The following is a 21,527-nucleotide window of genomic DNA, read 5'->3' on the forward strand; positions in this document are numbered from 1 at the left end:
ACCACTAAAGCGAGGTTGTAGTCCAACTGAAGGCTTTAATAAGCTAGGTGTTTCCCCCAGCAGCACAGGTACAGAAAGAAGGCTGCTAGGGCGGCACGGGCTCTTATACCTAGCCTTTCGGGGCGAAGCTACCATACTGCTTGACCAATAGGAAACATACAATATCTACCAATGGTGTTCCAGCATTACCAAGAACCGTAATACCTCTACACAGACTACCACATTCACCCCCTGTTAAAAAAGAGTCCGGCGGGGGTGGTGGCCTGATATTACAACATGGTAACGTGGTAGAAGTTATAGTTATTATGGAGGTACCGTAATACCTCCATACAGCGTTTTTGTCTTATTGTCGTAACTATTTACAGATTCACAATTAACTATATAAACTTTAAAATGAAGCAATCAGTCGATCGGGGGCCCTGGTTGTCCTCTGTGATCGTTGAAGCTCTGGTGCTGATGCCGGTGGAGGCTCGGGCGTCTGTGACTCTGGGAGCATAGCCTCGATCTCTGTGGCAGCTTTAACACCCCTAGACGGCGCTGGTGGGGAAACCGGTTGACCTGAGAAGGGAGCGTCTGCGGGGTGCGTCTGTGGGCGGGGGGGCTTGACAGGGCCGGCGGAAGGACCGATCCTCCTGGGACGGGGGCACCTGTGAGAGGGAGGGTGGGACTGGTGGCTGGGGTGTGCGTGGGGCTGCGGCGGGTGCCAGGCACAAAATGGCGGTGCCCATCCATCGCACGTGGCGTCCGCAGGACAAGATGGCGGCACCCGGGGGCCGCATGTGGCCCTGGAGGAGGAAGATGGTGGCGCTCGCTGGCCGCATGGGGACTGTGGAGAGGGTTGTGGTGGCGGTCCGCAATCGCCACCGGAGACTGCAGTGACCGTCCGGGCCTGGCATACCACCAGGAAGTGGCCCTTTTTACCGCATCCCTTGCAGGTGGATGCGCGGGCCGGACAGCGCTGCCGGGGGTGCATGGCCTGCCCGCAAAAGTAGCAGCGGGGCCCCCCGGGGTTGCCAGGCCGCCTTGCAGCACAAGCTTGTGGGGGGGGTTGGGAAATGTCTCGGGGTCGGCCACAGTGAGTGGGGGGTTCCACGCTGCCCAGGGGGCTGCCACATGGTCGGGGACGTAAGCGCGGTCAATTCGGGAAGCCACATCCAGGGAGCCTGCAATGGCCTGTGCCTCATTGAGGTCTCGGGTGTCTTTCTCCAGCAATCGCTGGCGGATTTGGGAGGACAGCATACCTGCAACGAAAGCGTCCCGGATCAAAAGTTCTGTGTGGTCGCTCGCCGAAACTTGCGGGCAGCTGCAGGTTCTCCCCAACACCAGGAGCGCACTGTAGAATTCTTCCAGTGATTTCCCCAGGGATTTGTCGCCTCGTTGCTCGCAGATGTCAGGCGTAGACCTGGTTTACCTGGCGAATATAATGTCCTTTTAGCAGCTCCAATGCAGCATCAAAGTCGTCCGTGGCCTCGATGAGGGTGTAAATTTCTGGGCTCACCCTTGAGTGCAGGACTTGCAATTTCTGTTCTCCCGTGGGTGTGTTTTCGGCTGTTCCGAGATATCCGTTAAAACACGCCAGCCAGTGCTTGACGGTTGCTGCGGAGTTTGCCACGTGGGGGCTAAGTTGCAGACACTCCGGCTTGATTCGGAGCTCCATCCTTTTAAATCTACCTTATTAAAGTGATGCACGATCAATCACCACGAAAGCGAGGTTGTAGTCAAACTGAAGGCTTTAATAAGCTAGATGTTTCCCCCAGCAGCTCAGGTACAGAAAGAATGCTGCTGGGGCGGCACGGGCTCTTATACCCCGCCTTGCAGGGCAGAACTACCATACAGCTTGACCAATAAGAAACATACAATATCTACCAATGGTGTTCCAGCATTACCAGGTACCGTAATACCTCTACACAGACTACCACAGAGAGTCACTTCTTTAAGTACTTTGAGTTGCAGATTATCAGGCCCTGGGGATTCATCAGCCTTCAATCCCATCAATTTCCCCAACACCACTTCGCTACTAATATTGATCTCCTTCAGTTCCTCCCTCTCACTAAATCCTGCGTCCCCAACATTTCTGTGTCTGATTTGTGTCCACATTTCTGAAGACAGAACCAAAATATGTATTTATTTGCTCACCCATTTCTTTGTCCCCTATTATACATTCCCCTGTTTCTGACTAAGGAAGCTACGTTTGTCTTCTCCAATCCTTTCCTCGTCATATACCTATAGAAACTTTAACAATCAGCCTAATTTCCTGTTTTGTGCCATTCCCAACATCACCACTGCAGTTTGGGGTCTATATACGATGCCCACTAATTATTTTGCCCCTTGGTGTTTCTCAGCTCTACCCATACAGATTGCACATTGTCAGAGCTAATATCCTTCCTCACTATTGCATTCATTTCCTCTTTAACCAGCACTGCCACTCCACTGCCTTTTCCTTTTTGTCTCTCCTTCCTAAATACTGAATATATTCAGTTCCCATCCCTGGTCATCCTGCAGCCATGTCTCCATAATCCCCATTATCTCACACCCGTTCACATCTATTTGCACAATTCACTTGGTTATGCCATCTGCAGTCACACCAGGGAGTTCATACTGGGGAGAGGCCATTCACCTGCCCTCAATGTGCGAAGGGATTTAGTAATTCATCGCTCTTTCTGAGACACCAACAAGTTTATAACTGATTACAGGGATTGGATTCTGCTGTTATTGTTTCTGTTGTCAATTACATCCAGGACTGCATTTTGTTCATTCTGTTGGTCAATGGGGAAGGTCAGAGGATTTCTTTCTGCTGGACTGGCCAGTCTCACGACTTCGTCTCCAGTGGCCTGATTCTCTCTGAGCCTTCTTGCGAACATCTGGTTTCACATTTCACAAGGGTGAAAGAGTGAGGTTAGAAGATGTTTCATTACCAATTCTGTTTGGAAACCGCAAAAATCATGCCACATTGCCATGAAGATGGGCTATGGTGCTTACATTGTTCTTTTGTTTAATTTATCTCGGTGCTTTTCACAGAAGAAAACGGGCAAGTTGTCTGAGGTGCCCTGGGAAACAACATTAAATAGTATGGTGGGAGACGGGCAATCTCAGGCAATATTTAAGGAATTATTACAGATTGACACGGGGATCAGTTAGCTCAGTTGGCTGGTTTGTGCTGAGTGACACCAACAGCACAGGTTAAATTCCCATACTGGCTGAGGGTAGCCATGGATTGTGTCCGTATTTATGCTCCACATGATCCTCCACCCACCCCTCTATATCTCCCCCATCAGCATCTCCTATTCTTTCTCTCTCATGTATGCATCTAGCTTTACGTTCAGTGTATTCATGCTGTTCACCTCAACCACTCGCTGTGGGAGTGAGTTCCACATTCTCACCACTCGCTGGGTAAAGAGGTTTCTACTGAAATTCCTATTGGATTATTGAATTCCTTCATAATCTTAAAGATTTCCATCCGGGCACCCATCAGTCTTCTCTTTTCCAGAAAAAAGCAGCCCCAGCCTAACCTGAGTGTTAAATGCTCTCAGTTCTGTATATTATGAATCTTTGTTGCACCTTATCCAGTGCCTCTATTTCCTTTTTCTAAATGGAGATTACCAATGTTGAAAGTTCTCCCAGTGCAGTCTAACCCTGGACTTATCAATTCTACCCTTTAGAGTGGAAACCTATATATGGGCCCCACACTTTAGGAAATATGTCAAGTACTTAGAGAGGGTGTAGAGGACATTTACAAGAATCATAGATCATAGATTATCATAGAATTTACAATGCATAAGAAGGCCATTCGGCCCATCGAGTCTGCACCGGTCCCCGGAAAGAGCACCCCACCCAAGGTCAACACCTCCACCCTATGCCCATAACCCAGTAACCCCACCCAACACTAAGGGCAATTTTGGACACTAAGGGCAATTTATCATGGCCAATCCACCTAACCTGCACATCTTTGGACTGGAATGGCACCAGAGATAAGGGACTCCAGTTAGTTGGAGACTGGAGCAGCTGAATTTCTCTCCTGAGATCACAGCATCTGGAGGGTGGGGGATGGGGCCATTCAGCCCTTTGGGACCATGTCAGCTCCCTGTGGAGGAAACCAGTCTGTCCATTGTCCCGTTCATTCCCCGAATCCCTGTAGGTTTATTTCTCTCAGTGCCTTTCCAATTGAAATCCTTCCGTCATCTCTGCATCTCCTACCCTCATAGGCAGTAGGTTCCAGGTTGTTACCACTCCCTTTACATGTACACAAGGCTGCTAGAGCACAGAGGAGTCTATTTGGCCCATTTTCCCCGTGCCAGCTCTTTGTACAGTGACCCATTAATCCCAGAGTTTGACTTTTGTTTTCTTTTTCAGAATGTACCAAATTCCCTTTTGGAAGTTACAGTCCAATGAGATTCCAGCACCATTTATAGACAGTGCATTCCAAATCACAACAACTCGCTGTGTTTTACAACAAATAATTGTGCATATGGTGTGTCTGGAGTTTCACAGAGTATTCAAAATGGTGTCAACACTGTGGTTATTACACAAAATTAAGACTCTACCTTTATCAATTATTTTGGTGAGGACACAGAGTGTAATATGTCCGGGTGTAGGGACAGTGAGAACAAATGTACATTTCTATAAAACCTCACTCCCACTGGACCTCCTAAAGTGTTTTAAAGCCAATGGAGTACTTTTGAAATATATTCACTGTTGTAATGTAGGAAGCTATAAGTACGCATGTGTAGTCACGTTTAGTTTTTAAAATTGTGGGTGGCACGGTGGTGCAGTGGTTAACACTGCTGCCTACAGCACTGAGGACCCATGTTTGAAGCCTGGCCCTGGGTCACTGTCCGTGTTTGCATATTCTTCCTGTGTCTGCATGGGTTTCACCCCCACAACCCAAAGATGTGCAGGTTAGGTCGATTGACCACACTAAATTGCCCCTTCGTTTGAAAAAATAATAATTGGGTACTCTAAATTTTTTTGAAAATAGTTTTGAAATTGTTATTTTCAGAGTGTATTCACTATCATTAGTAACAAGGTCAAGGAAGCTCTTTTATACCTCGAACATGGGGCTTTATGCAGCCACTTCACCTCCTGTACCTTTCTATATTAACTATGTCGACTTCATAGAAAATATACAGACACACATACACACCAATATATTCTACAAACACACATACCAGGCACTCGTGGATACACCAACACCCACGCAAACACATATGGGACATGTCCTGTCCTATCGGGCAAACTTAAGGGAAGCAGAGAGAGACTGGTGAAAATTGACATATAGGAAACAGTGAGGACAGGGAGAAACTGGGGAAAATAGAAATATAAGAATAATAGGGAGGATAGTAACAAATTCCAGGAGAACAGAATGAGACTGGGGGGATGGAAATATAGGAAACAGTGAGGCTGATCATAACAAATTTCAGGATGACACCGAGATAGACTGGGGAAAATTGAAATACAGGAATAGTGGGGAGGATAGTAACAAATTCCAGGAGAACAGAGAGAGACTGGGGAAATGGAAATATAGGAAATAGTGAGACTGATCACAACAAACTTCAGGAGGACAAAGAGAGAGACTGGGGGAAATGGCAGACACCTAGCAGATCAAATGTACAAACCATAATGCTGAAATCTTAACCAACTTGGGTACAATGTCTGAATAATCTGGATGGAGAGACACAACACAGATGGGAAACTGATTTAAACAGTCCGGAGAATAAAATAAGAGAGAAATTACCAGCAAGAAATGCACGGAGAAAAAATTGAGATTGGCTGAATACAGGAGCAGTAAAACAAAACTGGAGACATGAAACATTTGTTATTAATATTGGTGGAATAAATCAGTCTGGGATCAATCAGTTGAAAGACATTTTACTAAAATATGTGTGTGATGTAATAAACATGAAATACACACACAATTCACGTTTATGTTGCATTCTGGCAGGTCAATTAACCATGAATCAGAGGATCAGTGGTTTCACAACTGTCAGTGTGTTATGGAATGCTATTTTGCAGTGCCATTGATTCATGTCGAGAAAAGCAGATCATTCTTGTTTTGACTGTGGGAATTACAGCTGTGTTTTGGGATTAAATTGGAGAGACGAGCATAAAAATGTCAGCAATCAACTATTTAAATATTGGGACAGTTAATGTTCCTGTGAAGGGTTATGGAATGTTGTCATTACTGTTAAGGTGCTATAAAGTGCAAGTCACTGACTGGGAATGAACGGACTTCCTCTCTGATCTGGGAACCCATGATACAGTCATGTTGCTATATGGATCTTACGGTTGATTCCCTTAATTCGTATTCCTTTAATTTTCTCTTTATTATTTTGGACCATTGAGACATACATTTAACTCGAGCAGAGGAAGTAAGCAACTCAAAGTGTCAAAACTGTACACTGTGTTATCAAGTTTTCTATTTTGGACAGACAAATCCAGACTTTATGGCACCCTAGAGATATAAGGGGTTTGTTCCAATTGGTTGACTGGTGATCAATGGATTGGCTAGGGACAGTATTCCACCCGGCAACAGCTAGCGATTTGTTCTTATCAGGTGTAGTTTTTCAGAGAAAACCCAGGCGAAGCCACTGGACCCTCACGGTGGAAGCAGCTTTCTCACTCTGCTCTACTGCGTACTGTCTGAAGGCATGAAACTTCTAGACCCTGGAAGAAGAAACTTTCTCTCTCTCAAATGCTGGTTGCCTGCTCGTTCTGTGAGTCTACTGTGAAAACCATTGCAAACTGAATGTAAAGGCAACATCCATCTTAAAGCCGAGAGTGAAGGAACTAACTGCAATACTTCCATCTGAAACAGACTCTTAACCTTTTATTGTCGGCATTAAGTTCACACTCTCTTTCCCCTCTGTGTTTGTTTGTCTGTCTATGTGTAGAGGGTGGGGTGAGTTCAGGGGAGATGGTTGAGAGTTAGATATTAGATAGAATTTTTCTAAAAATAAATTTAGAGCACCCAATTATTTTTTTCCAATTAAGGGGCAATTTAGCATGGCCAATACACCTAACCTGCACATCTTTGGGTTGTGGGGGTGAAACCTATACAGACACGGGGAGAATGTACAAACTCCACATGGACAATGACCCAGGGCTGGGATTCGTACCCGGGTTCTCAGCGCCGTAGTCCCAGTCATTGGATAGTAGAATTAACCAGTTGCATGTGTTGCCTATTTAATTATAGTTACTGTTAATAATATAAGGTTAATAGTGTTTAAATTTACAAGGCCAGGTGACTGTAGTTATTGGCCATCTGAAGACATGGGGTATTTTAAGATAAAAGTTAAATTTCATTGTGTTGTGACTCCTTGTCAAGTGGGGCTGGAATTGACCACGCACTGGCCCAGGGTGTCATGACACTGCAGATTGACCACTCAGCAGCTCAATGTGGGAAGCGCTGCTCTCGGTCATATCATTTACTGACAGATAGCACAGTCACACTGGAGAGAGACCATTCAAATACTTTGTAAGCCAGGACATCTTGCTATTATTCCAGCGGAACATGCCCTAGTTTAAAGATTCAAAGGTTTCATGCATGATCAGCACATTCTTACTGGAGAGTGGCTGTTTAAATGTTCTTTGTGTTGGAATAGATTCACTTGTTGATCGAACCTGCTGAGATACCACGAAGTATGGTAGCACAGTGGTTAGCACCGTTGCTTAACAGCACCAGGGTCCCAGGTTTGATTTCCACTTGAGTCACTGTCTGGCAGAGTCTGCACGTTCTCCCCGTGTCTGTGTGGGTTTCCTAACACAAGTCCCGAAAGACATGGTGTTAGGTAATTTGGACGTTCTGAATTCTGCTTCAGTGTATTCGAACAGGCCCTTGGGATTTTCACAGTAACTGTATTGCAGTGTTAATCTAAGCCTACTTGTGGCAATAATAAAGATTATTATTATCCATTTGTGCCTAGCGGGATGGTTTTGTCTATTTATTTCCACTGTGTCTCACAATTTCAGACCAACTCCAAAAGAGAATTGGGTCGTGCTTTTGCGTTTCTGTATGGTCCTTCAGTCCCAGTCGACATCCAACAACAACAAATAAATCTTTTCAACCATTATCTTCAATGGCGGGCATTTTGCCCAGCATGCCACGCGGCAGAGACTCCCGGATATGGACAAGAGACCATCGCGCAGGTGCGGAACAGCCCAGTAAAAGGAACATGCGCAGTGGGGGTGATGGGGAGCAGCTTGTTTCTGGTCTCCACAGCGGGTAAGGTAACAGTGTGCCCGAGAGAGCAATGCGCGCTGTGGGCGGGCGGAAAGACTTGATAAACACTCAGTGAAGACCTCAAACCGCGAATAAGAAACTCTCAACCCTGCGGCGCGCTTCCCCGGGCCGCAGCATTTCCGGCAGCGGCCAGGCCCGGGTTAATGTTAAAGGAGCAGCAGGACGCATGCGCGCCGAACTCTGTCCTGTCAGCAGGAGGAGAGAATGTTTAAAGTTCCAGCATTAAAGTTCCAGGTCATTACCACTCACTGGGTGTAATTTATTCATCACATCCCCACCACCACCAAATCGTAAATCTGCCCTGAAATCATTGTATGATCGGATAATGGAGATGTTTCTTTATCTACCTTATCTAGACATATCATAAACTATCCAACCCTATCAGAAACTGGTACACCTCTATCAAATCTCCCCTCTGCCATTTGCTCCAAGGAGAACAACCCACTTATGGACTGACTTGATTGACACTACACCCCTGTATGCTTCACCCGATGGCAGTGTTTATGTAGTTACATTGTGTACATTGTGTTGCCCTGTTATGTATTTCTTTTCTTTTCATGGACTTAATGATCTGTTGAGCTGCTCGCAGAAAAATACTTTTCACTGTATCTCGGTACATGTGACAATAAACAAAATCCAAATCCAACCTAACATTGCAACTATAATCCCTCATCCCTGGAACCATTCTGGTAAATCTCCTTTGCACCCTTTCAAAGACCCTCACATCCTCCATACTGTGTGGTGATCACTGGTTTGCACCGACCCAGATGTTCTGTCTTCCTGTCTGTGATGTCATCACACACCCACAATTGCACAGTGACATCACTCCCACTCCCCGGGTGACTCCTCAATGGTGTCACTAACAAGACCAACAGCAAATATTGCCAAACCCCAGTTTGTGAGATTATAACGTTTGAGCTTCTTGAACCGCTGCAGTCTGTGTGGTGAAGGTGCTCCACCAATGATGTTAGATAAGGAGTTACAGGTTATTCACCCAGTGATGATGAAGGAACAGTGGTGATATATGTCCAAATCATTATGCGCTGATCTATTTATATTGAGCCTTTAAGGTAATGAAACATCCCTCGATATTTCACAGAAATGTTATCAAACAACATTGACACTGAGCCACGTAAGGAAGATATTAAGGCTGATGGCCAAAAGTTTGATCAAAGAGGTAGGTTTGAAGGAATATCCTAAAGGAGGAAAGTTGGATTGAGAGGCGGAAAGGTTTAGGGAGGAAATTCCACAATTTATGGCCTTGGGAAAATGAAGGTGCAGCCACAAATGGTGGCACAGTTAATATCAGAATGTTCAGGAATTAGAGGAAGTGCAGCTCTCCCAGAAGGTTGTGAGGCTGGAGGAGATTACAGCGGTCGGTCTGTGAGCATAGGGGTGATGGGTGAACAGGACTTGGTGTGAGTAAGCACACAGGCAGCAGAGTTTTGTGTGACCCCAGGATTACAGGGAGGATGAATCTGGGAGGCTGGCCGGGAGTGTGTAGGATAATAAGTTGAGAGGTAACAGGAATGGATCAGAGTTTCAGCAATAGATGAACTCGGATTAGGGTGCAGTTGGGTGAAGTTCCTGATGTGGAAATGGTGGTCTTGGTGATGATGGGGATTTGTGCTTGTACACTCATCTTGGGGTCAAATATTATTCTGAAGTTGTGAAGAGTTTGCGTCAACCTCACTCAGTTGCCAGGGAGAGGGTTGGAGTTGGTGTTCAGGGAGTGGAGTTTGTAGCGGGGACTGAAGACAATGACTTCATTTTCCCAGGATTTAAATGGAGGAAATTCCAGTTCCTCTTGTACTGGGTCAGACTAGTCAGGCTGCTGTGTGATTTTGAGGGGAACTTGAAGGTGATGGTGTTAACATACATCACAAAGGGGGACACATTGGCGTAGTGGTATTGTCACTGCACTTGTAATCCAGAGACCCAGGGTAATGCTCTGGGGAAATGGGTTTGAATCCCACCAGGGCACATGGTGGAATTTGAATTCAATAAAAATATGGAATTTTAAAAGTCTAATGACGACCATGAAACTATTGTTGATTGTTGTAAAAACCCATCTGGTAAATGTCCTTGAAGGAAATCTGTCATCCTTATCCAGTCTGGCCTCCGTGTGGAAGCACCCACAGCAATGAGGTTGAGTCTTAAATGCCTCTGAATGGCTGAGCACTCAGCTCTTTCTTTGTGGTGGTAGAGCTTCAGAGTTTGGAGATTCTAAGTTCTGTTTGAGTTGAAGACATAAAGGACCGAGTCTTCTGTAGATCCAGACCAGGTGATAGGTTCTCTTCCCTGAAGGACATCAGTGAACCAGCTGGGTTTTTCTGACAATCCAGCAGTTTTCATGGTCACTTTTTCCCAGTGCCAGCCCCACAAATGACCAGATTCATTCAGCTCAATTTCACAACCTGCCTTTGTGTTTTTGTGGGTTCTCTCTCACTCCCTATTTCCTGTTTTAAATCAATTTCACAGGGTATGAGAAGGGGATTTGTTGGGAAACTCAAATCGAACATCGCATCAGGATCTGACAGTCACCCAATTTATTGTGACTTTATATCATCGAATTTCGAACATGGAAGGAAAAAGCATCGTTCACAGTGGGGAGAAACCGTACACGTGTTGTGTGTGTGGACGAGGATTCAGTCGATCATCTGGGCTGTCAAAACATAAATGCAGTCAGACCAGACATAAACCGTTGAAATGTGGGGACTGTGGGAATGGATTCAGATACCCGTCTGAGTTGGAAACCCATCAACGCAGTCACACTGGAGAGAGGCCGTTCACCTGCACTGTGCGTGGGAAGGGATTCATGAAGTCAAAGAGCCTGGTAAAACACCAGCAAATTCACACTGAAGTGAAACTGTTTAAGTGTCGAGACTGCGGGAAGTGCTTTAAAGGTTCCAGCGAACTTATGTCCCACCAACGTATTCACACTGACGAGAGACCGTTTAGGTGCTCTCACTGTGGGACTGGGTTCAAATGGTCATCTCAACGCACTGTACACCAACGCGTTCACACTGGGGAGAGACCCTTTAAATGCTCAGACTGTGAGAAGTGCTTCAAAAGTTCCTGGGAACTTATGCGACATTGGCGTGTTCACACTAACAAGACACCGTTCAGGTGCTCTCACTGTGGGACTGGGTTCAGATGGTCCTCTCAACTCACTGTACATCAGCGCGCCCACACTGGGGAGAGGCCATTCACCTGCTCTGAGTGTGGGAAGGGATTCACTCGGTCATCCCACCTGGTTATACACCAGAGAGTTCACACTGGGGAGAAACCATTCACCTGCTCCATGTGTGGGAAGGGATTCACTACCTTATCCAACCAGCTGATACACCAGCGCACTCACACTGGGGAGAAGCCATTCATCTGTACCAGTTGTGGGAAGGGATTCATTCAGTTATCTGCCCTGCTGATACACCAGCGCACTCACACAGCGTTGGTCCCATTCACCTGCTCCAGGGGTGGGAAGAGAGTCACTACATTATCCAGTCTGCTGACACACCAGCGAGTTCACACGGGGGAGAGGCCATTCACCTGCTTTGTGTGTAAGAAGAGATTCACTCACTCATCCGCCCTGCTGAGACACCAGCGACTTCACGAGTAACGACAGTGATTGGACTTTGCTGTTAAACACATCCAGGACTGAACCATGTTCATTGGGGCCTGTTTCTGATGTTGTTAATAAACCCCAGCCCAGTTATAGTAGTTAATATTGTGAATCAAAGTAAAATAAGTCAACTTTCTATTTCACCCACATCATGTTGAATCTTTTTAATATCTCGAAGACAAGTTAGTTCCTTTTGAAATGTTCTCCCTCTCCTGTCTCCTCCATCCTCCCCTCCAATAAGTGCGAGACAATCCAATCAGCTGCCTCTGCTAGTTTCCTCACTTCCACCAATCCACCCGGACAAATATCTCTCCGTGTCCAACTCCTCCAGCCAGCCTCACCACACACAGTGAGTTCATACTGCAGAGAGAGGGTTTAAATGCTCCTGTCACAGTCTTAGCTGTAAAAACCCACATTCACTGATGGTTCACCAGTGCAGTCACTCCGGTTCCACTCCATTCACCTGCTCTCAGTGCAGGAAGAGGTTCAGGCGATTGTCCATCCTGCAGCAACATCAGTGAGTTCACACCGGGGAGAGGTCATTCACCTGCTCCATGTGTGGGGAGGGGGAGGGATTCACTCAGTCATTCAACCTGTTAACACACCAGTGAGTTTGCACTGACTGAAGATATCCTAAATGTCTGGATTGTGGAAAGTGTTATAAAATACACTGACAAGAGACTGTTCAGAATCTCTCACAGTGGGACTGATTCAAGTGAACATGTGGACTCAGTGTCCGTCAGCGCACTCACACTGGGCAGAGACTGTACATCTGTTTCATATGTGGGAAGAGATTAGCTCAGTCATCCCACCTCAACACACATCCACTTGTCCACATTTTTCAAAGTTCAGAGTGTGAGGAGAGATTTAAAATCAATCGAATCTGCTGTCACACAAACACATTCACACGAGTAAGAGGCTGTTCACCAGCTGTGTGTGCGGCAAGATATTCACTTGGTCTTCTCACCCACTGACACACCAGTGAATTCACGGTGATTAAGGGCAGCACAGAAGTTAGAACAATTGCTTCACAGCTCCAGGATCATCCACATAGATGATTTGGAGTTGGGGACCAAGTGCAATGTGGCAAAGTTTGCACTTGGTTTAGGTGAATGGGCTAGGGTCTGGCAGATGGAATTCAATGTTGCCAAGTGTGAGGCTATCCATTTTGGGAGGAATAACAGCAGAATGGATTATTATTTAAATGGTAAAATGTTAAAACATGCTGCTGTGCAGAGGGACCTGGGTGTGCTGGTGCACGAGTCGCAAAAAGTTGGTGTGCAGGTGCAACAGGTGATTAAGAAGGCTAATCGAGTTTTGTCTTTCATTCCTAGAGGGATGGAGTTCAAGACTAGGGAGGTTATGCTGCAATTGTATAAGGTGTTGGTGAGGCCACATCTGGAGTATTGTGTTCAGTTTTGGTCTCCTTACCTGAGAAAGGACATTTTGGCACTGGAGGGAGTGCAGAGGAGATTCACTAGGTTGATCCCAGAGTTGAGGGGATTAGATTATGACGAGAGGTTGAGTAGACTGGGACTGTACTCATTGGAGTTTAGAAGGATACGGGGGGATCTTATTGAAACATATAAAATTATGAAGGGAATAGATAGGATAGATGCGGGCAGGTTGTTTCCACTGGTCGGGGAAAGCAGAACTAGGGGGCATAGCCTCAAAATAAGGGGAAGTAGATTTAGGACCGAGTTTAGGAGGAACTTCTTCACCCAAAGGGTTGTGAATCTCTGGAATTCCTTGCCCAGTGAAGCAGTTGAGGTTCCTTCTTTAAACGTTTTTAAGAAAAAGATAAATACCTTTCTAAAGAATAAAGGGATTCGGGGATATGGTGTACGGGCCGGAGAGTGGAGCTGAGTCCACAAAGATCAGCCATGATCTCATTGAATGGCGGAGCAGGCTCGTGGGGCCAGATGGCCTACTCCTGTTCCTAGTTCTTATGTTCTTACATGTCCCAGGTTCGATTCCGGCTTGGGTCACTGTCTGTGCAGAGTCTGCACATCCTCCCCGTGTGTGCGTGGGTTTCCTCCGGGTGCTCCGGTTTCCTCCCACAGTCCAAAGATGTGCAGGATAGGTAGATTGGCCATGATAAATTGCCCTTAGTGTCCAAAATTGCCCTTAGTGTTAGGTGGGGTTACTGATTATGGGGATAGGGTGGAGGTGTGGACCTTGGGTAGGGTGCTCTTTCCAAGAGCCGGTGCAGACTCGATGGGCCGAATGGCCTCCTTCTGCACTGTAAATTCTATGATTACAGGGGTTGGGTTCTGCTGTTATTGCTGCTGTTAATCACATCCAGGACTGAACCATGTTCATTCTGACAGTTGGAGTTTGTTTCTGCTGAGAGTAACTGGAATGAAGTTTAATATTGTGGATTAATGTCAAATAAATCAGCTTTGTTTAAACCTGTTGTGTATTTTGTCTTTCCCACCTGAGTGTTTAACTTCACCTGTCTGGAGTTCAGAAAGGACAATCTGGGAGGATCACACGGCAGGAACAGACCTTCAGCCTGGACACAGTCCTTCAGGGTCACACAGAGAGGGACAAATGACACTTTGATCTTTGTCATCTCTCTTCACTGACAGCAAAGTCCCCGTGTGGGTTAATCCTGAGGTGTGTAAGAAATGTGTCCCAGCTGCTCTCTTCCATGGTTCAGAGCTCCTAGACGCGGCACAGAAGCTCCTTTATAATTTGTTCAGAGTCAGGAAGAACAATGGTGAATGCTGGAAATGTGCTGTCAAATCAGAGATTGGTGTAAAACTGGGATCTGCTCCTGACTGAAAGTGAAACAGCAGCTTTCAGCTTCCAGTCTGTAAATAGCACAAAGATATAAAATGTCTGAATCTGCCAATTTAAGGTAATAAAATCAAGTTTCATCTGGAACCTTTAACCATCTCTCATACTCAGTCGCTGTGATCTAATTAGTGTTTATTATTGGTCCAGAATAACCACTCTTTCACCTTCCATTGACTTCAAATGTACTGGAAACTGACAGTTGGAATCCGTCAATATTTGAAAGATATTTACAAATGATTTGAGAGTTTCTTACAGTTGGGATCTTTCTCTGTTCTGTCCATTCGAGGTGTTTGATAACAGACTTTCTCCTGTGAATATCCAGCTGGAGTTTTGGGCCCTGATGTGTTTCCTTGTTCATCTTGTTGACTCTAAACATTGAATCTTGTGGTTTCAGACACCAGAGAATCAAAACTCCCAACAACAGACTGTCCTTCACTGACAATCAGACCCACGCAGAATCTCTGGCTGTACTTCTTCAGAAGCTGCTTCTCAGTTTGTTTCAGCTCACCTTCCAAGCACAGTGGTTAGCACTGTTGCTTCACAGCTCCAGGATCCCAGGTTAGATTCCCGCTTGAGTCACTGTCTGTGCAGAGTCTATACGTTCTCTGTGTCTGCATAGGTTTCCTCCAGGTGTTCCGGTTTCCTCCCACAAGTCCTGAAAGACATGCTGTTAGGTGAATTGGACATTCTGAATTCTCCCTCTGTGTACCTGAACAGGCGCCGGAATGTGGCGACTCAGTGATTTTCACAGTAACTTCATTGCAGTGTTAATGTAAGCTGACTTGTGACAGTAAAGATTATTCTAAAAACTAAAAGTCAACGAACTTCTTTTCTGCAAAATGGCTGCTACCTGAGATCCTCCCATTAATTACATCACCTTACCAAGCTGAAATCTAATTAACTCCACAGGGAACCTCCTTAATCCAAACAAAACTCCATTACCCAAGTTTTTTACAATGCCATAATTATATCTCTGACTCCCAAAAGCTTTCAAACCTTAAAAACACTACCTTAAAATCAGTTCATAAAGGTCATCAGGGTGTAAATGTTGAGAGAGCAAAATATAGTATGATATATTCAACAAATACATGTGTAAGTAATAGGTGTTAAAATAACCAAAGAACTATGAAAACTAACTGGGGAACTTAAATTCTTTCAGTTCACAAACCAACGGTGGTTCTAAACAGTGACAGAAAGTGACTGCTTCTTTCCAGAATCTACAAGTTAAAGGTTAAACTTATTTCAAACACAAGGTTGAAGGTTTGAAACCTCACAGTTTTCTTCACACAACAGGGCCTCGAACCGAAGTATAACAGTTAATTATCAATGGCTGTTTTAAAAAAAAATATTTTTTTTTATTCTCCTTTTTCACATTTTCTCCCAAATTTACACTCACCACAATAAACAACAATCAGTAACGAATGCAATGTAATTCCCCATATCATCAACAGCAAACCCATCCTCCCACCAAACCCCAAACAGCAGCCCGCATGTTGACATAAACAAATGACAAAAAGGAATCAGGAATCACCCATAGTCACCATTAACACATACAGTCCCCCTCCCCGCAACCCTCCCAGCAGCCCCCCCTGCCCTCTAATATTCGATGTAATCCAATTCTTGAAAGTGCATAATGAATAACACCCATGAATTGTAGAACCCCTCCATCCTTCCCCTCAGTTCAAATTTGACCTTCTCAAGAGTCAAGAATTCCAGCAGGTCCCTCCCGCCACACCAGGGCACAGGGTGGAGAGGTTGGTCTCCACCCTAACAGTATCCGCATTCGGGCTCTCAACAAGGTGAAAGCTACAACATCTGCCTCCACGCCCATTTCCAACGCCGGCTGGTCTGACACCCCGAATATGGCCTCCCGAGGGCCTGGATCCAGTTTCACATGCACCACTTTAGAGATTACCCTAAAAACCTCCTTCCAGTAATCCTCCAGCTTTGGGCAGGACCAAATCATATGAATGTGCTTTGTGCCCCTCCTCCACCCTCCCCCTGCAACGTTCACACACATCTACCCCCTCAAAGAGCCGGCTCATCCTCGCCCATGTGAGGTGTGCTCCACCTTCAGCTGTATCAGCCCCAATCTCGCACACGAGGTGAGGCGTTCGCCCTCCGGAGCATCTCACACCAGAACCCCTCCTCCATACCCTCTCCCAACTCTTCCTCCCACTTTGCCTTGATCCCTTCCAGCAGTGTCTTCTCCTCTTCCAAAATAGCCACGTAAACCGCCGACACTACCCCCTTCTCCAGTTCCCCCTGTTGTCAGCACCTCCTCCAGGGGTGCTGGAGAATGTCTGGGGTTTGGTGGGAGGATGGGATAGTTGATATTGATAGGGGCTGGTTTAGCACAGGGCTAAAGAGCTTGCTTTTAAAGCAGACCAATGCAGGCCAGCAGCATGGTTCAATTCCCGTACCAGCCTCCCCAAACAGGCTCCGGAATGTGGCGACTAGGGGCTTTTCACAGTAACTTCATTTGAAGCCTACTTGTGACAATATCATTTCATTTCATTTTCATTTCATTTCATTTCATTTCCAGCAATGTGAAGGCCGGCTCTTCCAGGATCTCTGTACCTCCTTTCTGGCAAAGTCTCAAACCTGCATGTATCAAAATATTTCATCCTGCTCCAGCCCATATCTTACTCCCAGCTCCTTCAATCCTGCAAACCGACCCACAAATCTTTCAGTGTCCTAATTCCTTTCTCCCCTCATCTCTGAAAATTTCCATCCCACCTCCCTGGCTCAAATCTATGGTTTCCCCCAAATCAGCGTTTCCTTTGCTCCTACCCCCAACCCGAAATGTTGGTGAAACTGCCTACAAATTCGCAACAAACCTATTACTACCCGACTCCCGGGGCTGTCAGGAGCGGCGCTGTTGCTAGCGCCTTCAATCCTGACCCCCTACCCAAACTCTCCTCCATTCTGACCCACTGGGAGTCAACCAATGGCTGGGGAGTTAACAGTTCTCGACCTTAGCTCATCCAACCTTTATGGGATTCGCAGTAGTTGCTCTGTAATTAAACCGTTAAAGTGTAACTTTGTCCTGGCCTCGGGCCAGGGGATGTATTTCACTTCTCCACCTTGGCAGGAAGAATAGAAAAAACAATATTCTTGTTATTTTATGAGACAAAGTCCCATCTTCACCCTGAGATTACCCTCCATTGTCCTGTGTGTCACTATCACTGTGCTAAATTGGGTCGATTCAGCATACATCTCGCTAAAAACAGGGTATCCATGAGGTGCTGTGGGCCATCAGCAGGCTAATATTCAATCACAATCTGTAACCTCATAGGCTGGCATATCCCTCACTCTACCATTACCATCAAGCCAAGGGACCAACCCTGGTTCAACATGGAGTGGAGGAGAACATGTCAGGAGCAGCAGCAGGTATTCCTAAAACAGAATCCATGATAAACAGCGGAAACAGCAGGCTCTAGACAGGGGTAAGCGATCGCAAAAACAACAAATCAGATCAAAGCTGCAGTCATAGAATCCCTACAGTATAGGAGGCCATTCAGCCATCGAGTCTGCACTGAACCTCTGAAACAGCACCCCATCTCAGCCCAAACCCCATCCTGTCCCCTAACCCCACCTAGGAGCAATTTACCTAACCAGCACATCTTTGGACTGTGGGAGGAAACTGGAGCACCCAGAGGAAACCCACGCAGACACGGGGAGAATGTGCAAACTCCACACAGACAGCCGTCCAAGGTCAGAATCGAATCCTAGTGCCTGGCGCTGTGAGGCAGCAGTGCTAAACACGATGCCATTGTGCTGCCCGGCTACATTCAGTCGTGGATGGTGGTGAACAATTCAACAAATCAGAGGAGCAGGAGGTCCACAAACAATAACATCGTCAGTGATTGGGGAGACCAGCACATCAGTGCAAATGACTCTGTTTTGTGTTTAGTGATCCCTCGTATGTTACCGATAACTTCCCTGGATCCCAAGGCTAAGAGAGAGACTCTGGGAGCAATGGAGAGCTGGGACTAGTCCATGGAGTAACTCAAGGTGTCACAACTGAAATAATCTGGAGTTAGAAAGGAGAAAAGTTCCCAAAATGCAGCAGTCTGTGACAGGACATTAATCAATCTCCTCTTATCCTGGAGAGATGAAGGTCTCGACTGTGTGTCTGAAACAATATTAGTTCATTTGACATTTATCCAGAGGATTAAACCCCAGCCCAGTTATAGGGATTATTATCAGAAATAAACTCCAACTGTCAGAATGAAGAAGGTTCAGTCCGGGATGAGATTAACAGCAGCAATAACTGCAGAATCCAACCCCTGCGGACACTTGTCAACTTGCTGCTGTGTCAGAAGATGGGCTGTCTGAGTGATTCCCTTCCCACACTGAGAGAAAGTGAACGGTCTCTCCTCGGTGTGGCTGCGTTGGTGTGTCAGTAAATCAGATGTACAAGTGAATCCATTCCCACATTCGGAGCAGATGAATGTTTTATCCCCGGTGTGAACTTGCTGGTGTTTCAGCAAGTGGGATTGACTGAGTGAATCCCTTCCCACACTTTGAGCAGGTAAATGGTTTCTCCCCGGTGTGAACTCACTGGTAAACCAGCAGGTGAAATGAGCGAGTGAATGCCTTCCCACAGTCAGAGCAGGAGAATGGTCTCTCCCCAGTGTGAACCCGCTGGTGACTCAGTAAGTAGGCTGTACAAACGAATCCCTTCCCACATTCGGAGCAGATGAATGGTTTATCCACAGTGTGAGTGCGCTGGTGTGTCAGCAAGTTGGATGAGAGACTGAATCCCATCCCACACTTTGAGCAGGTGAACGGTGTCTCTCCAGTGTGAATTCGCTGGTGCATCACCAGGTGGGATGAGCGAGTGAATCCCTTCCCACAGTCAGAGCAGGTGAACAGCCTCTCCCCAGTGTGAACCCGCTGGTGTCTCAGCAGAACATTTGTGGATTTAAAGCTCTTCCCACATTCAAAGCATTGGAAAGGTTTCTTATCCGAGTGAACAAGTTGGTGTGATCGGAGGCTAGTTAAATAAATGAATCCTTTTCCACATAAGGAGCAGGTGAATGGCCTCTCCCCAGTGTGGACTCGCTGATGTTTCTGGAGGCTGGAAGACTGAGTGAATCCCTTCCCACACACAGAGCAGGTGAACGGTCTCTCCCCAGTGTGAGTGCGGTCATGTTCAATGAGTGTCTGTGATCATTTAAACAGCTTCCCACAGTGAGAGCAGCTGAACTGCCCCTCAGTGCGACCAACCTGCTGCTTGACCAGGTCCTCGGAGCTTTTAGAGTTCTTATCACAGTCTGACTGGTTAAACAGCCTCTCACCAATGTGAACTTGCTGGTGGGTCAGCAGGTGGGATGACTGAATGAATCGCTTCCCACAAACGGAGCAGGTGAATGGCCTCTCTCCAGTGTGACTGCGTCAATGCTTTTCCAGCAGGGATGGGTATTTGAAACCCTTCCCACAGGCCCCACATTTCCACAGTTTTTCCATGGTGTTCATGTCCTTGTGTCTCTCCAGGTTGGATGATCAGTTGAAGCTTCATCCACACACAGAACACGTGTACGGTTTCTCTCCGCTGTGAATGGTGTGATGTTTTTTCAGGCTGTCTGACTGGTTAAAGCTCTTTTCACAGTCAGTTCACTTTAACACTCTCACTCAGGTGTGTGGATCTCTGCTTTTCCAGTCACACTGATGTTTGAAATTGTTTCCCACTGACAGAACCAACAAACATTTCTCCTTCCACATTCAAAGACCGATGATATTCAGATCTTGATGAATTGAGTGACTCTGTCAGATCTTGATGTGATGTCTGGTTTGAGTTTCCCATCTGCAAATCAGTGTCCTCTTTTACCTTATAAAAGAGATTGACAGTGTCAGTATCACCATGACCGGGCGGGTGTAGGAAGGGTCGCGGAGCTGTCTGTCACGGCGCTCCCGATCGTGCAAATCTGCCGCAGCAGCCGGCTGTTATTAACACCAGCTGCAAGCGGGCTTCAAAATACATGTTAAAAAAATGCGGCCGCATTGCGCATGCGTGCCAGATCATAAACTGTGCGCAAGTGCTCTGACGATCGGGCACGCATGCGCAGTGCGGCCTCTTTGTTTTTAAATGGTTGCAGCTTTTTGATTTACAAGTTGGGGGGGGGGGGGGGGGGTATTCATTTTATTCATTTATTTTATTTATTTAATTTTTCATTTATTTTATTCATTAAAAAAATTTTTTTTTAACAAGTTCGGGAGGGTTTTATTTGATAAAACTTTGCAGGAAAAAAATGAAGAACTTCGAACAGATGGAGACTCCATACTTTCCAACACCGGAAGGCTTCACCTTCATCCAACAGGTCCATTAGAGGAGCGTGTCCGAGGGCCAAAGGGACCCAAAGCCATTTCCTCCATTTTTGTCAGCAGCAAACAAGGGAAGAGAAAATGGTGGGTGGCTCAGGCCAGCCGCCGTGGGTCTCGAAGGTTGGCCGGTTGGTAAAAATGGATCCCTGGGAAAAAGAAATTTGAAGAACACTGATCTACACTTTATAATCAAGAAATTAGGAAAACAAGATCACAGCTTAGAAATAGCTGGGTTAGTCAGAAGTCAGTTGTGAGCGGCCAATAAAGCTATGATTAGGAAGTGGGCGATGAGGGGGGGGGGGGGGGGGGTGTTGGTGTGGGAGCAGCTGGAGGCGGCAGCATGTAAACGTACTAGTCTGGGAGCTTTGATACCAGCTCCTTCGCCGTTCTCAAAGACCCGTTACTCCACAAGTCCGGTGGTGGTGGCGACACTGCGGATTTGGGGACAATGGAGGAGGAAGGTGGAAGGAGTGTCGGTTTGGATCCCGATATTCAACAACCACAGGTTTGTCCCGGGTAGGATGGATGGTGGGTTCC

At 46.3% G+C, this 21,527-nt stretch overlaps 1 protein-coding gene and 1 pseudogene across 2 annotated transcripts; one reads left to right on the forward strand and one right to left on the reverse strand.

Annotated features, from left to right (window-relative positions):
- The first annotated feature begins 8,161 nt into the window (after positions 1-8,161).
- LOC140418649 (uncharacterized) lies at positions 8,162-14,269 on the forward strand. Of its 2 annotated transcripts, none has more exons than XM_072502208.1 (2): positions 8,162-8,218; positions 10,718-14,269. In XM_072502208.1, the coding sequence occupies exon 2, from the start codon at positions 10,818-10,820 to the stop codon at positions 11,853-11,855; it is 1,038 nt and encodes a 345-aa protein (XP_072358309.1). In that variant the 5' UTR covers positions 8,162-8,218; positions 10,718-10,817; the 3' UTR covers positions 11,856-14,269. The 2 variants fall into 2 exon arrangements, with proteins under 2 accessions (XP_072358309.1, XP_072358310.1); XM_072502209.1 differs by lacking the exon at positions 8,162-8,218 and adding an exon at positions 9,267-9,413.
- A 4,852-nt stretch (positions 14,270-19,121) lies between these two features.
- On the reverse strand, positions 19,122-20,979 carry LOC140422817 (uncharacterized; annotated as a pseudogene).
- Between the last annotated feature and the right edge of the window lie 548 nt (positions 20,980-21,527).

The sequence above is a fragment of the Scyliorhinus torazame genome, chromosome 5 (assembly GCF_047496885.1).
Source record: "Scyliorhinus torazame isolate Kashiwa2021f chromosome 5, sScyTor2.1, whole genome shotgun sequence".
NCBI classification, from domain to species: domain Eukaryota; kingdom Metazoa; phylum Chordata; class Chondrichthyes; order Carcharhiniformes; family Scyliorhinidae; genus Scyliorhinus; species Scyliorhinus torazame.